Source organism: Astatotilapia calliptera, chromosome 22, assembly GCF_964374335.1.
Source record: "Astatotilapia calliptera chromosome 22, fAstCal68.1, whole genome shotgun sequence".
NCBI classification, from domain to species: Eukaryota; Metazoa; Chordata; class Actinopteri; order Cichliformes; family Cichlidae; genus Astatotilapia; species Astatotilapia calliptera.
This window is the reverse complement of record NC_137442.1, coordinates 7,339,083-7,360,337: the sequence shown is the minus strand read 5'-3', so window position 1 is coordinate 7,360,337 and position 21,255 is coordinate 7,339,083. Positions and strand designations below refer to the sequence as shown.

At 42.9% G+C, this 21,255-nt stretch overlaps 1 protein-coding gene across 4 annotated transcripts in view; it reads left to right on the top strand.

Annotated features, from left to right (window-relative positions):
- Positions 1-21,255, top strand: part of macf1a (microtubule actin crosslinking factor 1a) — a 235,137-nt gene that overhangs the window by 124,365 nt on the left and 89,517 nt on the right. For all 4 annotated transcript variants that reach the window (XM_080296149.1, XM_080296146.1, XM_080296147.1 and 1 more), the window contains 18 exons: positions 1,807-1,973; positions 2,321-2,433; positions 3,485-3,591; positions 3,990-4,109; positions 5,126-5,221; positions 5,867-5,994; positions 6,119-6,212; positions 6,704-6,858; positions 7,611-7,905; positions 8,222-8,350; positions 8,436-8,513; positions 9,502-9,663; positions 9,864-9,968; positions 10,439-10,534; positions 10,654-10,779; positions 17,838-17,990; positions 20,509-20,663; positions 21,018-21,144. In XM_080296149.1, coding sequence (XP_080152275.1) covers positions 1,807-1,973; positions 2,321-2,433; positions 3,485-3,591; positions 3,990-4,109; positions 5,126-5,221; positions 5,867-5,994; positions 6,119-6,212; positions 6,704-6,858; positions 7,611-7,905; positions 8,222-8,350; positions 8,436-8,513; positions 9,502-9,663; positions 9,864-9,968; positions 10,439-10,534; positions 10,654-10,779; positions 17,838-17,990; positions 20,509-20,663; positions 21,018-21,144 — 2,406 coding nt within the window. The remainder of the gene's footprint in view (positions 1-1,806; positions 1,974-2,320; positions 2,434-3,484; positions 3,592-3,989; positions 4,110-5,125; positions 5,222-5,866; positions 5,995-6,118; positions 6,213-6,703; positions 6,859-7,610; positions 7,906-8,221; positions 8,351-8,435; positions 8,514-9,501; positions 9,664-9,863; positions 9,969-10,438; positions 10,535-10,653; positions 10,780-17,837; positions 17,991-20,508; positions 20,664-21,017; positions 21,145-21,255) is intronic.

The following is a 21,255-nucleotide window of genomic DNA, read 5'->3' as shown; positions in this document are numbered from 1 at the left end:
AGAGATGACAGAAGAATACAGATGACAGTAGCGGCAGCCTAGCACTGACAGTAACCGCCTATACGTCACTCTGCCTTTGTTGCTCTGGGCAGATGGATCCAAAGAGCTCCAACTGAGAGGAAGAAGAACGCAGGGGGTAAATGGCTGAGTGGTCGTGTAGCTAAGTGAACCGAACCAAGCGTTAGGAAGCCGTCAGTCTTTGTGGAAGACTTTCTTTTAGATCCACCCCTAATAAGCATGCACGTCGTTAGAAGAGCTTTCAGGAGCCGTGTGCTGCTGCATCTGTGGTGTTTAGAGGCGTTTGCACACACAGACTCCTGAAATGTTAGTAGAAAATGCATGCTCACACACAGCTGGTTTTTCATTTTTACGCAGTAGAGCACACTCACTCTGCTTTATCATCCATTCAGACAACAAATTGAACTGTAATGTAGAAAATTAACTTCTTGTTCTATTCAGTAAGACTTGAAACCAGAAACTGAGATTATGAACCCATCAGAACAGTGTTTAAAGAGAGTTGACACCTGTGAATGTCTGTACGGTACTTATGTGGTTTTAAACACTTTTATACTGGTGTCACTTTTCAGAACTGGAAGCTGTGTTCATAGTTTATATACAGTTTGTAGGCAGGAGTTTATCTGAAGCTGTCATTACAGACGGTAGTTGGCATGAGTCGTGCTCTCCCATTTGAAAATTCTTGCTAATGTAATTCAGGGAGCTCCTTAGTGGAGGACGACAACCTCTGGCTCGCTGTGAATACACGAGACTGAAAACTCTTATGGGTTTTGTGCTCCGGAGCTGGCTGGTTAAAGGCTGTTAAATGTCTTCTTTTGTTTGTGAAAATTATTAGTGTTTAGGCTTCTTAGTTGTTTTTTGCCCCCAAATTATTAAAAAATAATTAATTTTTTTCTTAATGTGTTTTTCAGTTAGTTACTACAAGCGCAATTTAAGGATCCCCAATGTTTTAAAAAGAAACGAGCTTAATCAATTAAACAATTACTGGTAAAGGCCCACTGACGATGCAAAAATCAAACCTATTTGTGGCCAAGTGCATTTTGTTTAACATATTTAACCGTCAGATCGTGTGCATTTGACGTCGTCTCTGAACTCCGTGAAACAAACAGCAGGGGAGACGATACGAGGACTCTGAGTTTATGTAGAGGAGGAAGAGGATGAGAAGGAAGAGCAGATTGATCAGAATAAGAAGCAGAGCAGATGAAAGGACATGAAAAACTGAAGAGACAGATCGAGGTTGGGCGGGGGGGCATGAGACAGATGAACAGGGTTGGGGGGTAGGGGGTGTACGTGAGCTAATGAGCAGGATAGACTGTAGACGCTGCAGACGGGAAATGGGAGAAGGCATTAATAAACATTAATAAAAACGCCTCTGAAACGAACACATCCAGATATCACACATGCACTCAGTCATTAAGTGTCAGGAAAGTGATGGTCTGAAAAGAGCGAGCGGGTTGAATAAAAGGAAATAAAATCTCTGCAGTGAGTTAGTTTCATACAGAGAGGGAGAGAGAACGTTTCTGCCAACTCACTGTAGCTGCGTCTGTGTGTCTGCAATGAAGCTGATGGAGAGAGGCTGAATGCATCAGTGCACAGAAAATAATGAGAAAAGTCCCCACATGCTGGATCCTGATTAGATTTGTTTTTGTGAGTCTGAATATTGTTTTAATGTGTTTCAGTACATTTGGCAACGAAGCCCGAAACATTTTGACTCTCAGATCACAGCTCTGCAGAGGTGAGGGGGGGGTGGCGAATACCAGTCGTAACCCCGTCTCTCTCTCTCTCCCTCAGATTTCAGAAATCTACGTGTGCGGCGAGTCAGCTGACCTCACAGCCAAAGAGAAGCTGCTGTTATGGAGCCAGCAGGCGATAGAAGGCTACCCCGGCCTCCGCTGCGTCAACTTCACCTCATCGTGGAGCGACGGACGCATGTTCAACGCTCTGCTGCACAGATACAGGTTAGACGACGAAGGGCGTGATTAAAATGTCCTTCTGAGAGACACACAGACTGACTTCAACACACAAAATATTAATTGGTGATGTCAAAATGGTTAATATAGTTTCAACAAATACTTGTAACAATGTATCTGGTTGTGTGATTGAAGTGGTTTGATCTTAATCTGATCTGAAATCATCAGACAAGGACAGTAATTCATGATCTCATGCTAATGTTGGGTGATATTTTCACAGCAGACGCAGCAGAAATGATCTGTAAAATCTGATAAACATAAACAGAGTCTGACGACCACAAACAAACAGGAAAAAAGCAAAACAAAGCTTTTTTTTGTTCCAACTCCTTTTTCAGGCCCGACCTGATCGACATGGAGGTGGTGTCACGGCAGAGTAACCGTGAGAACCTGGAGCAGGCCTTCGAGATCGCTGAGTCGTTAGGTGTGACCAGACTGCTGGATGCTGAGGGTGAGACTGTTGATCCACTGTTGAGTAATCTGGCCAGCTTGTTCATGGCCGAGCACAGACAGGTCTTCAGTGTTTTACTAACTGAGCTTCTTATATTTAACGAAAATTGTAAACTTGAAATTCAAATTAGGCTGTCCTATTGTCTTCCAGCTTTTATTTTGAAAGCTTGCCAACCTCCCAGGCAACCAGTAATGACCCACAAGCATACACTTTCATATTTACAACTGTATCTTTAATGGCTCTAGCTCCAGACCCTGGCTCTGTGTGGAAAACCCTTTTATATATTTAGGTCTGTTTCCCCTGAAGAAAAAAACGCCTCAAAGACTCATCATAGACCAGTCATTCCAGGAAAAGCTGCTGAAGACCTCCAGAGACCTTAGAGAAGTGTTTGTTGGCACAAACAATACAGGCTGTTTCTACAGCCTGTATTTTTTCCTGTTGTATTTATAAGGCTTATATTAAGTGATTACTTTTGCTTTAATTGACAGTTTGGTTTTTTTAATCCACACCACCACAACAGATCTGAATAGACGGCCTGTTTCACTTGGAAGGGCTCTTTTGACCCCGTGTTTTGATTTCACATCAAGTTTCCAGATACAACTGCAGGACCTGGACTTATTCCCAAACCTTTGATCTGCTTAATTTATCAATAAAATCATGAAAAATGCTACATGCCTGACCAAGAAACGGCTACATTTGAGCATCAGAAAATAGACTAAGTAATGCTTTTCGTCAGTCTCTCAAACAGTTCAAGACTGAAAGTCGGTACTTCAGATGCAACTTAATTGTTCCTTTTATCTTGTTACAGACGGACACAGCTGTGAAAATGTTCATATAAACACTGAGCCTTCCTAAATCTTACTGGCTGCTTGATTTATGGTTACAGTTCATTAACTGATTCACGTGTGGGTTTGGGTTTAACACTGAGCCAAATATCTGAAAACCTCAGAGGCTGTTTTTTCTCTCTCTCTAACTGATAATGTAACAAGCACCAAACTATCTGCATAATTCCCGCAGCTTTTCACTTCATCCCCTCTCATTTTCTCCCCAGACGTTGATGTTCCCTCTCCAGATGAGAAGTCAGTCATCACTTATGTATCCTCAATCTACGATGCCTTCCCTAAAATCCCCGAGGGTGGAGAGGGCATCGGCGCACACGTACGTCATGGTCTTGTTTACCATTCATGCCTTTATTTATTTATTTATAATTTGTTCAGTTTAAAGCATGCACTACACTTCCCAGGACTGCATGTGATTTGTTAGCATGCATGCCGTGCAGTTCGTAGCACATTCCTGCAGTACTGTTCCTCCATATCCTGTTAACATTAAAACATGAATACATTTAGGCAGGTTATTATTAGTTCACTGTGGACCTTTTTGAGTAATGAGCCAAAACCTTTAAATAATCATGCAGTTAATTTAAAACTGTTCCAGCCATTCATTATGAGCCAGCCTACCTGTTGCCAGGCAGTGTGTGAATGTGTGATGCATGATTTCCCACTAATGAACAGCTTCTGTCACGTCTGCGACATTTTCTTTCTCTCCCCCATCCTCAGGAGGTGGATCAGCGCTGGTCGGAGTACCAGTCCAGGTTCTCGTCTCTGCTCCAGTGGAGCCGCCAGCACACGGCCCTCATGGCCAACAAGAACTTCCCACAAAACCCCGTAGAACTCAAGGTGAACACGACAGTTTTCTTTTAAATATTTAGATGTGCGAGAGTCCATGTTTAAGAAAACCACCTAATAAGCCAAATAAAGGAGACTCGAGTAAGTTGAAGTGATCATTATTCTAAATTATATATTAGAAGAGCACTCAGGACGTCCCCCCGTAAGGTCAGTACCCATCCCCCGAACTTTATTATTCCTAATAATGTGATCTGGACACCAGCCAGAATTTAACGAGCTCGTTCTTTGGCCTTGCTCTCCAAGTTTCATTAAATTTGTCTGATGGTTTGTAAGTCTATGGAAAAAAAGAAGCTCAATCTTGTAATATTAAATAGTAATTATGCTAATTCCTAGACCCGCTCTTTGATCTGCACCAGCACCATATTTTGCGACTCTCTACTTTGCTCATGAAACTGAATCTCAGTTTCATGAGATTCAGTTTGGTGGTTTTTGCATAATGTTGCTGATAAACCGACAAACGGCACTTAAAATGTGTAATGTTTCACCCAGCATTGGGAAAATTGGTGACATACAGATTTACCTTCATTCTAACTGGTGTTTTTTATGCAAATTTGCTTGACAGCAACATGAATGCATTTGACTGTGGTGGTAATCGAATCCCTGTATGTCTTCCCAGCTTTGTATCTGCAATCCCACAGACGTGTAGCCTTGAATAAGGCAGCTGACAAACAATTTCAGTGAAACCTTGAGAGAGCAAATAAAGGGAGGACACAAGGAGGGAGAGTAGAAGGGTTTAATAATGTGGAAACTTCACACAGCAGTGTATTCAGATTAAAGGCGAAATAAAGGAAGAGTCAGTGAGTTAGTTTGCAGAAGAAGGCGTTAGATTGAAGTAGAAAGAATAATGGTTGACGAAGTGTCTCGAGATGTGGAGAAAAAGAGCCGATTCACGTCACGAATGACCCCTCAGGCAGGCGGTGATTAGGAAGCTGTAACCTTTGAAAACAGGTGCTGGCTTCAAACAAAGCCTGCGTTAACTCCATAACGCTGTTTCTCTCCTTCTTCAGGCACTTTACAATGAGTACGTCCATTTCAAAGAGACGGAGATCCCCGCGAAGGAGATCGAGAAAGGTCACATCGAACACCTCTACAAACTGCTGGAGGTAAGAACAAATGAAGAGTGGAGACGAGGAAGGAAAAGGCGACCAGCACTTGGCACCTTTCCGTGCATCATGAGGTCGAGCTCAGGGGGATTGTGTCAACGAGAGGAAGTTAGAGAACATTGTTGGCAGCGTGTTTGTGTGCGCTGAGTCACACGTTCGCCTCCCGAAGCGAAGTCGTTTCTTTCGTCGAGCTGTTATCAAAGCAGCAGATTGTTTGATTGTAAACAAACACATGATAGCCGATAATAGTTCCCATTTTATTCTCACTCAGCTGATGTTACCGGGGTTTTTCTGCGGCGTGACTTATGATTGCTCATAAATGGGGTCACTGATGTAATGGCTTTGGTAGCGCGTCCCACTTTGAAGCCTCGTCTTGAGCTTCACGGCTTTGGATTTTTAGGAGGTAGAGGTGACCATATTTTGACCTTAGCGAGCTCTGTTAAAAAGCTGCCTCCACAGACTGTAGCAGCTTTTATTTTAGTTTTTTAGAAGTACTCCGATGCAATGCAATTTAATGGGAGCGCTATTTAAAAGAATCACCCTCCAAACAATTGTGAAAAATGTGGGAACCATAGCTGGCTTGTACTAACAGATGTTGGGATGTTTGGCATGTATTTACGCTGCGTGTGTGTTTGTTTATTCCAGGTGTGGATAGAGTTTGGTCGCATTAAGCTTCCTCAGGGCCTTCATCCCAATGACCTGGAGGAGGATTGGGGTAAACTCATCCTGGAGATGCTGGAGAGAGAAAAGGTTCTCCGGCCAGCTGTGGAAAGGTACACACACACACACACACACACACACACACACACACACACAAATCTCTTCGCATGTTGCATATAATTAAATCATAACTGCTGATCCCATTTTTTTTTCATCATCTTCTGTGTGCATTTACAGGCTAGACCTGCTGCTCCAGAGAGCCAATAAGATCCAGAACATGTCTCTGGACTGCGAGGAGAAACTCACCCTCGCTAAGAACACACTCCAGGCTGTGAGCGCTGAACCTCTCTCACTTCACATCCATTTAATTTCCTCTCACACACACAGAGTCCCTGGGTTTATGTTGGGTAACTGTTTAATAATTTGGCCGAGTATTTTACAGGGTGTTAATGTGACCAAGCCGTAAACGTGAGCGCTCTTTTGGGACTGTAAATATTTACACACCACTTCCCCTGCCCTCTGCAAACATGCTCACTCCTTCCTTTGACTGTGTTCCTCGGCCTGAGCACAACTTCCTGCCTGAATGAAGGGACGTTAGACAGAATAAGTGATGTGCTGGGTCTGGAGTTTCTTTGTACCCTGATTTTTATATATTTGTTTTCACTTTATTGCTCCTGCTAGTATTTGCTGCTGTCCACTTTGATTCCACTTTACTGTTTACTGAATTTATCTCTGTGTAAACACGAATCCTCAGGTCGTCATACTTCATAATAACAGAAAAGCCAAACAAAACTGATCAATGATCCCTCCCCTGGTCTCCAGGACATGTCTCGAGCGGAGAGCGGCGAGGGCGTGCAGTGCGAGAGAGAGCTGGCCTGTTACCTGCAGGACTGCGAGTCTCTGATTCAACAACTCTACCAGGAGCTCAAAATCCTGAGAGATGAGAAATACTACCAGGTGGAGCAGCTGGTGTTCAGGTGAGTCATGGTGGTGGGATGGAGTCAGTGGCTTGGTCTTTTTGAAGGACCAAACATGCCAGCATTTCAAAAATTAATACAAAAAAACCCTCTTAGTGATTCTGTTTTATTTATTTTTAAAGTAATTAAATGTCCCAAAAATATATATCTATAAATCTATTTAATTTAATTTATTTACTTATTTCATTTTTTTAACCTTAATCTTTTCTTATTACACCTTTTAATTTCTTTATATTCCTTAATTTAATGTTGGTTTAATTTATTATAGTTTTTGTGATTTCTGCATTATTTTATAGACCTAAAATGATTTAGGCAGTTTCAGCTCTATCACAGCAGTCTTCAATTAATTGTTATGATCTGGACAATTTAGATTAATAGCTGGGAATACAAGCTACTCATTATAGGTCAACAAGTTGCCTGTTGTGTTTTTGTTTTGTATTAATACCTATTGTATCCTCCTCTGCATCTAGTGTTCACTGATATAAACCAGTGGTGTCAAAAAATGATGGAAAGCGTGTCCTCATTTTGCGTCTCATCAGCATGCTGCTCTGTCTAATTTGCACTGCTGTTATGAAAGCTAATGAAACAACTATTTTGTAAATCTGCCACTGTGTGCTGCCCTTTAAAGCAGCAGTACCTTTAAAAAAAGAACTCAGCTTTGTAGCAGGATCATACTGTCAAAGATTATTAAATGTTTCATAGGTTTATAATAATGTGATCAGTTATGTGCTTTTTTTCTTTTCTTTCATCAGAGTTTCCCGCCTACAAGAGGAGCTGGTCTCCCTCAGACTGCAGTGCTCCAGCGTCTACAGGAAAGGCCACTTCTCTCAGGCCCTGGGCACCACGGGGACAGAGCACACCCACCAGAGACCCCCTGATACGGGCCTGTCTCTGGGTCAGACGCTGCTGGGAGCTGTGGGAGCGGTCGGAGCCGCACTCCTGCGGCGACCGATGGCTCGGTCCCAGCTGGTGGCCATGTCTTCATCAGAGGACGAAGGAAGCCTGAGGTTCATCTACGAGCTGCTCGGATGGGTGGAGGAGACGCAGGTCAGTCTCTGTCAGCCTCTCTTAAAATTAGGGCTGTTGTTTTTACTGCTGATTATTTTATATGCTGTTTTATTATTAAATTATTTAAATACTGAAAATAAAATGTAGTAATTTGGTGAAATATGAATTAAAAGCATCCTAAATATCATAAAACATGAATCAGAATTTGTAAAAAAGTCACATATGGATTCAGAAGTCGTCACAAGCCTAAAAACATCACATTCAACTGAAGCGAGGTCTTAAAAGCATTCAAAGACATATAATAGAAGATATCTGTAATTTTCAGTGGGTAAGTCATTCTGTGTTTGTGTTTTAGGAGCTGTTGGAGCGCGCCGAGTGGGGTGCAGACCTCACCTCTGTAGAAAAAAACCTCGACGAGCACAACAACATACACACTGCAATTGAAGAGCTGATGAACAGCCTGCAGGAGGCACGCAGCTACGAGGTTCACACATCCCTCCTCCCTTTGCAAACACGGGCGTCTGTCCAGTGATGGTCTTTGTAACGAGGCTTCACTTTCTCTCCTCCAGGCTAAAGTCTCTCCCAACTTCAAGAGCAGTTACTCTGAGACGCTGGCCAAGCTGGAGAACCAATACTGCAAACTACTGGTCAGTCTCAGCTCAGAGGGGCTTGTGGCTTTGTTTGTGTGTGTTTGAGTTCCTCTGCACTTCTTTGTTTCCCCAGCTCACCCAGCATCCTCAGTTAATCCCATTATAGCGTGGCACAAATCTGCATCTGCGCTGTCTTCTCCTGCTGCCCCTAAATGTCCCCCCTTTCTGTCTCTTCTCTGTGTCCTCTGTTTTCTATTCATCCCATAATATATTTGTAATCACATCCATACTTATTCCTCTCAATCTGTTTTTCTTCTTGGCTTCTGTGGGTTTTTAAGAAGTATGTGCTTGTAGATTTACCTCTAAAAAAGCTATTTTAAATGTATTAAATGCATTAATAACATTCAGGACAAAGAAGGGGAAAATAAACCACAGGCACAGCTCACTTTGAAATATTTATGCATTTCTCCTCTGGCCTGTATCGCCATTTATCCATCTGTCTATGTCACCAACCAAAATAAAATGTGCGGCTGGCTAACGTTACAGCTCAGCCGAGGGAGCCGCAGTTGAGTTTATATCCTGTCAAGTGTAGATGAACGCTCAGTGAGTGTAGTTTGTTAGAAAGAAAAGAGTTCTCTGCTCATGAAAAGGTTTTCAGATTTATTTACTTTTTAAAATTTACTCCACCTCTTTACAGGTCACGATTTCTGTAAATAGACATTACTTCAGAGTCTTTCTAAATTACTTTTTCCCACCACAAGTGAAGAAAAGGCAAATATTTCTACACCTGCATACATGGGCAACTTGCACTAAAACAATTGCCATCACAACACTATCCAAATTTGATTTTAGCGTTCAGCACCCTTTAAGGAATTACATGCGGGACATTGGGCTCTTACATGGGGCAGTGTTTGTCATTAGTTTTCTGGGAAGATGCATCTGGATCGTCAGTGTAATTCAAATTTCCAAGTAAGAGGGATCCTTTTGCAGTATTTGCTTCTGCACTGCTGATTAGCATGGGGCTTTGTTTGTGTGGTTGCCATAGGAACATTCGTCATGGCGCCTGCGGAGCTTGGAGAGCCTGCACATGTTTGTGTCGCAATGCACTGACGAGCTGATCTGGCTCAACGAGAGGGAGGAGGAGGAGATCGCCTACGACTGGAGCGACAACAACACCAACACGAACGCAAAGAAAGAATTATACAGTGTGAGTGTGAGGAAGAGGAGAGACGCACACACGGACGGTTTCCTCCGTCACAAATTGCAAACCTTTAACCTCACTTGGTTTCCACGTGTATTTAAAGTCAAGATAAAAGTCTTGTTTACCTCCCAACATATAAAGAGTAACTTTGCATTAGACTGTTTGTCTTCACCTTTAACCTTCCCCGCTTCCTGTTCTGCCTGCAGGAAATGAGGTTAGAGCTGGATGAAAAACGAGATGTGATGCGGTCACTCCAGGAAACGGCCAGCCGTCTGTGTCAGGAGAACCATCCTGCCAAGCAGACCGTGGAGGTGAATTTCATGATTTTTATTCATTCGAGCTGGATGACCTTTAAAGATGCTGGGTTTCCGTATCCGTGGCTCGCTTGTCTGGAACAAATCAACCACGTTGCTTTTGTTAAAATGCTCTTTTATTCACTTTGCACTCACTTTTTCTAAGCCTTCCTTGGCAACGAGCAGGAATTACTATGTACATTTTAAAATACTGGTGTAGCTACACTTATTTGGGATATGGTTTTCATACCAGTTTCATGCTAATGCTGCTTGTCCCCTATCACTGCTGAGAGCCAGAAACCCCTGGCTGGGTGAAACGCTGACTCTGTCTGTGCTGATTAACATCCCAGTTAGAGCCTTGCAGATAGATTACAGGCAGTTTATATGATCGGAGACTGTAAAAATCTCACTTATTTCCCCTAAAGGACCTCTTACATAAGTTTAGCATGGCACCAACTTTCAATATCCATCCATCTCCCTGTTATCAGGCTTACAGTGCAGCCCTGCAGACCCAGTGGCAGTGGGTGGACCAGCTCTGCTTGTGTGTGGAGCAGCATCTCAAAGACAACACGGCGTACTTCCAGGTGAGGCTGAAATTCTTATTTTTCTGAGTTTGGCAAAAGAATTCATCCACATATATAATTAGGCTTATATTAAAATGATTTTGTATTATTACATGCAAATCCATTTTTACTTTTGTCAGTTCATGACTGACACCCGGGACTGTGAGTCATACCTCCGCCAGCTCCAGGAAACCATCAAGAGACAATATACCTGTGATAAGAACAGCAGGCTCAGCAAACTGGAAGACCTGCTGCAGGACTCAATGGTATCTACACATTTGCTTTCTGTCTTACGAATAATATTCAGTTTCTTCTATGCCAGACAGAGTTATGGTGCTGAAGGAAAGACCGACTGTGGTTTTATATTTTCACTAGATTTACTGCAAAGAATTGTGTCATGTTAACCTCTACTGGAGCTCAGTGACCGATAACAGAGAGACAATAACAGAGGTTGTTTGACATCATGTCTCCATTTAGCGAGATAATTTCAAGAAGCGGCTCCATAGTGTAGTGCTTAACAAACATCCCCAATTTGATCCTGGGAGGAAGAGGCCATCTGGTGTAACACCAAATCAAACATGCACAGCTACCTGCTGTGGCAACCCCTTGTGCGTAAGAGACTAGTTGAGAGTGGCCACTTCTAATCTAAGAAGGGTCTTTGTTTCCTTCTCTAACTCTGTGTCAACATCTCAACTTTACTTGATATTTAGGATTTATTTTTAAAAAAGCACTTTTCCCTTGTTACACCCCGGCCTAGGCAACCGGTGTGCAACGCAGGAAAAATAAAAATAAGGCAAAAACACACGAGAAAAAACTAATACGGGCTTCCACAAAAATAATCCCAAAACGAAAGTATCGACAACTATTTCTTCAAAGCAAAATACGATATTTATTTACATCAAAACACAAAACGTCAAACTATTTACAACGGGGGGAAGATTGCGACCATGACATACAGAAACACAGGGCTTAAATACATAGAAGGAGCAATTAGGGAATGGACCACAGGAGGGAAACACAGCTGGGGCAAATTAGACCTGACGAGACAAGGAAACGTAAACTGAACACTAAGATAACACAGACTTTCAAAGTAAAACAGGAAACACATAACAGTCACGCCAAAACAAAACGCCTAAAACAATACACTGCCAACGCCGAACCGTAACATACGCCCCCACCCAAAAAAACAAACATTTAAAACATACAACCCCAACGAAAAATGTTTGTTCCATGTCCAGCCCATACGGCACCGGCCGCCGTCCCGCAGGCGACGCTGATGGCTGGACGGGTCCTCCAGTGGAAACGGAAAACTGGAGCGGGCCCTCGGATCCTCCAGCGAAGACAGACGAAAGGCTGGAGCGGTCCCACGGGTCCTCCAGCGAAGACAGACGAGCAGCTCACTAGCTGCAAAAACAGACACGCAGCCCACCAGCTGCAAACACGGACACGCAGCCCACCAGCTGCAGAAGGCTGGAGCGGCCCCTCGGCTCCTCCAGCGAAGACAAACGAAGGCTGGAGCGGTCCCTCGGATCCCCCAGCGAAGACAAACGAGCAGCTCACTAGCCGCAAACACGGACACGCAGCCCACCAGCTGCAAACACGGACACGCAGCCCACCAGCTGCAAACACGGACACGCAGCCCACCAGCTGCAAACACGGACACGCAGCCCACCAGCTGCAAACACGGACACGCAGCCCACCAGCTGCAGAAGGCTGGAGCGGTTCCCCGGACCCTCCAGCGAAGGCGGATGAAGGCTGGAGCAGTCCCTCGGACCCTCCAGCAGACGACGAAGGCTGGGGCGGTCCCTCGGACCCCCCAGCGAAGGCGGATGAAGGCTGGACCGGCCCTCGGACCCCCCAGCGAAGGCGGATGAAGGCTGGACCGGCCCTCGGACCCCCCAGCGAAGGCGGATGAAGGCTGGACCGGCCCTCGGACCCTCCAGCGAAGACAGACGGCTGAAGCGGTCCCTCCCTCGGACCCTCCAGCGACGGCGGACGGCTGAAGCGGTCCTCGGACCCCTCAGCGATTGGACGAGCCCCCGTATGTTACACCCCGGCCTAGGCAACCGGTGTGCAACGCAGGAAAAATAAAAATAAGGCAAAAACACACGAGAAAAAACTAATACGGGCTTCCACAAAAATAATCCCAAAACGAAAGTATCGACAACTATTTCTTCAAAGCAAAATACGATATTTATTTACATCAAAACACAAAACGTCAAACTATTTACAACGGGGGGAAGATCGCGACCATGACATACAGAAACACAGGGCTTAAATACATAGAAGGAGCAATTAGGGAATGGACCACAGGAGGGAAACACAGCTGGGGCAAATTAGACCTGACGAGACAAGGAAACGTAAACTGAACACTAAGATAACACAGACTTTCAAAGTAAAACAGGAAACACATAACAGTCACGCCAAAACAAAACGCCTAAAACAATACACTGCCAACGCCGAACCGTAACACCCTAACTACTACACAGACAGTGCTTTGGTTTCACTCACACACCTTTAACACACCCCAGGGGCAAATTATGAAGGTGGTGTCTTACCTGGAGCCACTCTGACCTAAGTACTAGAAGAACCAGGTTTCAAACCATCAAACGTACCACTCTGAGTCACAGCTGCAGAGTCATGTGCAAACCAGAAAATATTGTACAATGAACATTTTAAGTAGCACATTTCTATCCCAGATAACTGAGCGTCCTCAATCTCTGCTTCCACCGTGTGCACAAAGTGCAAACTCGAACATTCAGTATACTCCCAGACTGACATATTATCAGGAATGATACAGCATTTTTCTAACCACTATAGCATCAGAGACCTGCAGTAGCTGAGCTGCTGGTGTTGCAGCGTCCTCCTGATTGTTTTTGCTCTGCCTCGGGCGGCTGCAGCACCTCATGTGACAGGGCAAAGTAATCTGTTACAGAGTCCTGAATCATCTCCCCCCCATGGCACATTTGCAAGCCTGCCATATTTGCACCTACTTCTCTCACACACACACACACACACACACACACACACACACACACACACACACCTCTGACTTCGAGCAGATGGCAGGGTTAGTGTGGGCATCGCTCCACAGGCCAGAGCAGCATCCATGTCCTCTTATTAAAGAGGTGTGCGAGAGAGTGGGTGTCACAAACAGATGCTTTTCTTAGGCCGGTCCTGCAGGTACCTTTAAATGACATAACAAAGAAGCAGCTGAACTTTTGTTTGACAGAGATAATAGCTGAGACAGGAACATTGAATCATCCTATTCAGCTTCTTTAAGGTGGAGATTGGTGTTTAGCAGTGTCCGTTTGATCAGACCTCTCCCTCCATTCTGACTTGTTTCCTGCCTAATCTTTCCTTTGTGGACTGTCACTGAATGACTTCTTCATATGTGGTTAGATACCACAGGCATTTGTTGCCTTTGAAGTAAGATAAAATACGTATTATCGCCTTGTTCAGGAACCTCTCCCTAATATGCTCCACTATATATACCCGAACAGTGACCTGTACTATGTGCAAAAGAACAGCAGACATTATTTACCGTCAGAACAGGGCGGATCTCCAACGGGAGATTGAGAGACCAGTGTCGGACTGTTAGAACAGCTTTGAAATTCTCATGAGTTGTTCGCACTAAAGTAAAAACCACCATCACTTCATGCAGCTATCCCTTCGGCGCCAGCTGCGGTCTCAAGGCTGGAGCTGAACAAAAACACCCTGATAACGACTGTGTTTAGACTGTTCTTCCCATTGTATGCAAGGCCACCTGGGTTGGCTGGAAGACTGTTTACTTAGCTGAACTCTGGACACGCACACACATACACTGATACGCACTCACTGATCCCCGCCTCCCTTTCCAACCTCTTCTATGCTTGTTCCCTCCTGGAGAACACGGCGGGTCTGGGCCCAGCACTGGAATAATAGCGCAGGGCAGGATGGCTGCAGTGTTTGTTTCGGATTACTCCTCACTCCCCACCCACCCCTGTTGCTTGTCACGTGCTCCACAATGTTGTGCTGTGGACATTTATGTGCTTTCTGTGCAGAGGTGTTTTTTTTGTTTACTGTTCTCATGCTGTCCTCCCATATGAGCCCAACATGAGTAGAGGTCTCTTTTTTCACTCTTGGACTTTCCCATTGTATTGTGCAATTCAGTGTTTTTCCCGTAATACTACCGATCTCCGACCTGTCTCCCCATGTGATGTCTGTGTTGTGTATGTAAGGGGTGTGTGTGTGTGTGTGGGGGGGGGGGGGGGGGGGGGGGTTCCCATTTCACTGCAGGGCAACTTGCATGTGACAAATAAAGTTCTGATTGATTGATATACCTGAACAGTGACCTGTACGATGCGCAAAAGAACAGCAGACATTATTTACCGTCAGACCACGCTGCCGTGACCCGGATTCAAACCGGGGTTGCTGCGGCCACAATGCAGAGTACTAACCACTATACGATCACGGCTGGCGCGCTGGATTATGCTGTTAGTTGCAGTCTGTATCTTGCAGTTGTCTCACTCCACTATAACACTATAATATACAAACAACGGAATTTGAATGAAAACAATGGAATTTGAATGAACAGAACAGAATTTGAATCAAAACAATGGAATTTGGATGAAAACAACGGAATTTGGATGAAAACAATGGAATTTGAATGAAAACAATGGAATTTGAATGAAAACAACGGAATTTGAATGAAAACAATGGAATTTGAATGAAAACAACTGAATTTGAATGAAAACAACGGAATTTGAATCAAAACAACGGAATTTGAATCAAAACAACGGAATTTGAATGAAAACAACGGAATTTGAATGAAAACAACAGAATTTGAATGAAAACAACAGAATTTGAATGAAAACAATGGAATTTGAATGAAAACAATGGAATTTGAATGAAAACAATGGAATTTGAATGAAAACAATGGAATTTGAATGAAAACAATGGAATTTGAATCAAAACAATGGAATTTGAATCAAAACAACAGAATTAGAATGAAAACAACGGAATTAACATGAAAACGACGGAATTTTAATGAAAACAACAGAATTTGAATCAAAACAATGGAAATAGAATGAAAACAACAGAATTTGAATGAAAACAACGGAATTAGAATGAACAGAACAGAATTTGAATCAAAACAACGGAATTTGAATGAACAGAACAGAATTTGAATCAAAACAACAGAATTTGAATCAAAACAACAGAATTTGAATGAAAACAGCAGAATTTGAATGAAAACAACAGAATTTGAATGAAAACAATGGAATTTGAATGAAAACAACAGAATTAGAATGTACAGAACAGAATTTGAATGAAAACAACGGAATTTGAATGTACAGAACAGAATTTGAATCAAAACAATGGAATTTGAATGAAAACAACAGAATTAGAATGAACAGAACAGAATTTGAATGAAAACAACAGAATTTGAAAACAAACAATGGAAGTTTAAAACAAACAACAGAATTAGAATGAAAACAATGGAATTTGAATGAAAACAACAGAATTAGAATGAAAACAACAGAATTTCAATGAAAAGAACGGAATTTGAATGAAAAGAATAGAATTTGAATGAAAACAATGGAAGTTTAAACTCTGTTGTAAAAATGAAAAGAACTGGTTAATGAGTTCACAGGTAAGGTAAGGAAAAGCTGGTTACGTTAAGAAATTTGATTGGGCAATCCAGTGCCAATAATGAAATAACATGACTGTAATCATTCAAGCTAACCTGCAGCCTGTGTTACTACAATTTCTTGCTATCATAATGCTGTCATACATGTTATCCACGGTCTTCTTTTAGTGCAAGGCTTCTCTGGTGATCTAATTTGTTTTAAAGAAGTCCTTGACACCCTGTGGTTGTAATTAACTAGAATTCCTCATGCATCCACATTATAATTTATGTCTGTGTAAATTATGTTTGTCACTGGTCCTGCTGACTGCAGCGAATGCCATCTCACTGTGAAATTCATTCCTGGGGTGTGATGTATGAAGTTATTAGCTCTCTGCCTCAGACTGTGTCTAACTCTCGGCTCCATTCAATGTTTTCTTTCCTGTACCTGTAACTGTCTCCTTGTTGTCTCCCTCTCTAATGAATCCTTAATGACTCTCTCTGCTTCTGCTTTAGGGGCGAGAGAGAAGTGAAGTGTAATTCTACCTGTCAGGGTGAAAAGCCCATGTTAAATGTTTAATGCTTAGTGGTCAGGCTAACATGGGCAGCTGAGTCAGGAAGCAGCAGGCCCACTCATCTCAGCAGCTACAGGCTAATAGGCCGTTAAGCTGATTATGTGTTGAAGGACTTCAGACAGAAAATGTTGCTTAAATATCATTTGGGTGGATTTTGTGGTGTGAAAATGAAAAACTTGAGGAAAGATGATATAGGGTGAAACATCTAAATGTCTACTGGAAGGATTTTCTGAAGATTTTGTAAACTCATTCACGGATTTCTCCAGCGTTATTTGTGATTTAGACTGAAACGTCTGCTGCTTACGGTGGCCCTGAGAGGTCAAACGGACTGCAATAAGAAAAATGCTGCAAAAGCACACAAAACACAATGGAAATAGGAAAAACAAAAACAGAAATGGGGAAAAAACACAAGATAAGTGTTTCTGGGGAGACAATAACCCGACGGACCAGTTGCAGGAACCCAAAACATGGTAGGCGTGTTTTATCATGATTCATATAATACTGATGACGCACTTACCTCTCATCTTTGCTTTCCTCACAAAACTGATAGATCCTCCACTTCTTTTAAGTGTCTCCCAGTGCAATTATAGGCATATTTTTGGTTCCTGCAACTGGTCCGTGGGGTTATTGTTTCCCCAGAAACACTTCCCTTGTGTTTTTTTTTTTTTCTATTTCCGTTGTCGTTTTACCCTATTTTTGTTGTGTTTTGTGTGCTTTTGGAGCGTTTTTCTTGTTGCTGGTGTTTTCTTAAGTTGCACTCCGTTTGGCCTCTCAGGGCCACCGTAGCTGCTGGATTGACTTCCATACACTGCATTTTGCTACAGATATTTAGAATTTTTATATATTTGGTGTTTAATTACATATTTATCTGTTAAAATTCATCTAAAATGCAACCTGATAGATCTGCTGTAGTTTTTTAACATTGTTTATTATTTATGGCGTGTGACATGGGTAATTATCAAATAATTACCTAATGGAAAGGTCAGCATGCTGTTAACATCCCTGCTTTAAGTTCTCAGATACATAGATCTTTACCTTACAATGGAAAAAATGCCTTTAGATGAATGTTATTGTAAATCCACACATGTACAGTCTTCATAAAGAGTTTCAATGTTTAATGTTGTTGTTGTTTTCCTTCCTGTAGGAGGAGAAAGAGCAGCTCATTGAGTATCGGAGTACAGTAGCTAGCCTGGTGGGCCGGGCCAAGACGGTGGTGCAGCTGCGCCCCCGCAGTGCAGAGAGCACTCTGGGAACTACAACACCCATCAAAGCCATCTGTGACTACAAGCAGATCGAGGTACGGCACCCAGAGCAGTATCATTACACCTCATGAACATGTGGGCATGTCCCTCAAATCTGTGACTTTGTTTAAGAAAAAAGTGTGCATATTTAGCACCGACTCACCTCTGACCTCACCTCTCGATTGTTTCACCCCTCACCACCAACCAGGCCCCCCCCCCGCCCTGCACTTCCCCACAAAGTCCTTACTCAGCTACTGTTTTCTGCTCGTGAAATTTAGATTGATGTAAACATCTACATGAACAGTTTCCTCCATAACGATGAATATCGCACAGCAGTGGATTTCTTCTTTTTTTCACACAGCTCCAGTTTTCTTCTTTTTCTTTTCTTTTTTTAAAACCAGCATGTCGAAATTTGGAAACTGAATGGACATAATTAACCAGAACTTATGACCTTTGCCTTTGTCCTCCTCAGAAAACACTCTGACTGAGTCTTTAAGAAAGATAACTCAGGCATTATGAGATTCACTCTCAGATTCAGCTGTGATGACCTCTGGGAATCTAAAAGCTAATCAATTATACATCTGTCCCATCCTCTTTGCACCCTGAGAGCTTGGCACGGACATACAGCTGCCCCCAGCGCTGCTATATTTAGTCTACTATGTGTTAGATTGCCCAGGGTGGTTTGCTCCCTGAAGCATACCAGATGTGAGGTCTTGTTTCCAGGTAAAGGATGAAGGTGGTTTGGTCCTCCACCCCATCACTGATCTAAAGCAACGTGACGAAACCTCGCACACAGCTGACAGTTATAAAAAAACATCTGGACAAACGTGCACATGAACCAAAAGTAATCTTTCTCTCCTTCACTTTCCTGTGTCTTCTCCTTTCTTTCCATACCCTCATGTACCTTTTTTTGGCCTCTCCCCTCTCACTCCCTCCTCTTCCTCCTCCTCATTCTCTTCCCTCCCTTCCCCCTCGTCTGTCGGCTGGGCTGGCAAGACAAACGTTCAGGTATAGCTGCCTATATTCTCCCTCTCTCACCTCAGATTTTGACACTGCACACACTGTACTGCCCCAGGTGCCGCTTTCTTATCAGCTGATTTCAGGTTGTATAATTGGTAATAAACTTTATGCCTGCACTCTCAGACTTCTTGGAATAAATTAGATGAAATTACCCATGAAATGGTTCAGAGTACCTTTTACTGGATTTCCTCCCTGGAACAAAAATCTGAAAGCTTATTGTGTTTTTTGTTTTTACAGGAAAATATAATTTAGTGGTGTTTTCCTAATCAAATCAGCCAATTATGTTTATTTAAGTGTTTCATTATAAAGTCCAAGTGACTCTTTCTATATGTGCATATGTTTATGGTGTTCTCATAGCCAGAATCAGGTGATAGGATAATCTCACAAAAGTTGATTATGGCAACAATCTGTAAATCAGTAACCAAGTACTAACTTAGCCTCTGGGAATTACTGCAAATGATTCAGTGTTTCCGGTATAGCCAGCTGCTACCCGGGCCAAGACTTCCTGTTCTGTGTACAGGTTATTGTGTCTGAATGCACATGCTTTTTAATAGGCTGCCAAAATGCTGGATGCATTGTTGTCAGACAATACCCAGTGGTTTGGAGATTGTCTTTTGGAAAATGCGTCACTCTTTTGCATAGATGTTTATCTTTATGCAGTAAAATCCAGCTCAGATATGATTGATACAAACAGAAAAAAAAAAAATTCTGCAGATTTCATATATTTATGCAGAATCAGTTTAGTTTCGTATGTTTAGTCACAGATTTGTGTCAGACTGAGATCAGTTGATAAGAGCAGGTGGTAATCGCTGAACTGAACTGAATTTAACCCGTCTGTGCCCCTCAGGCTCATTCAGTCAGTCAGAAAATAACATTTCCGTTTCAATATATCTTCATGTATTAAGTGTTTGTGCACAGCTTTGCATTATGGTTGTATGTGTGTGTGTGCAGGGAAGGGGTGAGAGAGGGTGGCGGGTGGGGATGGCTGTGCAGCCCTAACGCTGAAATTTAAAGCCAAACTCGTTTGTCTTCTGTTTATATCCTCTGCTGGGTTTCCTGCAGATAACGTGTCACTAATGTTTATTTCCTCGTTAAATTATTCAAACCCAGCTCAGGTTTTAGGAAGTTTCGCTTTGAGTTTGGAATATATTTGCTGCTTTCACAATAAAAGCCTTTACTGGTGCAAAGCAGCTTTCACACCACATGGCATTGTCCTCGCTCAGCTTCTCTAATATCACGTCATGTTAGGGCTCCTGCTAATTTCATGAAGTCCATGAATTTTTGCATTTTGTGTTGCATTATGAGTTTTTTTGCTGTTTGCTTTTGATTTACGCGTTTTTCCCCCCCCTTTTTTCTCCTCCCTTGCTTTCTTCTGGGCATTTCTCCTTCCATTCTTTCTCCATCATCTTTTGCAACTCCCTCGCTTTGTGAATCTTTCTCTTAATATTCTCTCTTGCTGTCAACCCTGTTCTCTACATCATTTCCAACATCATTTTCATAACCTCCATTTCCGCTCTCATCTGTCCTTCCCTGCGCCTCGCCTCATACTCTCAGATCACGATAAGCCGAGGAGAGGAGTGTGTGCTGCAGGACAACTCTCAGAGGACCAAGTGGAAAGTGATCAGTCCGACGGGGAACGAAGCCATGGTCCCCTCGGTGTGTTTCACCGTCCCGCCTCCAAACCAGGAGGCCATCGACACAGCCAGCAGGTGAGCCACGTACTGGAAACGTGCATTGGTGTTGCGAATGTATTAAACATTTGTTGTGGATAGCACTGTGCTGATTATTTACTTTTTTATAGTTGATTTTCTTTAAGTCTTTAATGCACAAAAGCCACAATTTTCCACAATACGTAGCGTAGCGAGGCCGTAGACTTCAGGAAGCACTACAGAGTAGGAAAGTTCGGCCTTCACATCAGTCCAAAATCCTAAGAAACTGTTTCCTAGAGATTATCTGACTGTTGAGCTTGAGCTTGGTTTATAAAATGACGTCCTTTTAATCTGAATCTATTTTGTTTAGTATTTTAGAGACTAATGTTCATGTTCCTTGTGTTTTGTCTACAGAGCTGAGCAGCTGTACCAGAAGGTCATGTCCCTGTGGCATCAGCTCCATGTGAACATGAAGAGTGTGGTATCGTGGCACTACCTGCTCAAAGACATCAAGACTGTATCTGGGTGGAACTTGGACACGGTGAGATCCTCTCCATGCGTTTAAATGTGACGGCTATGAATTTGGATTTTATTCTCTCGCCGTGATGATTTCAATTTGTGGTTCTTTTCTTCTCTTCCGTTATATTTATCT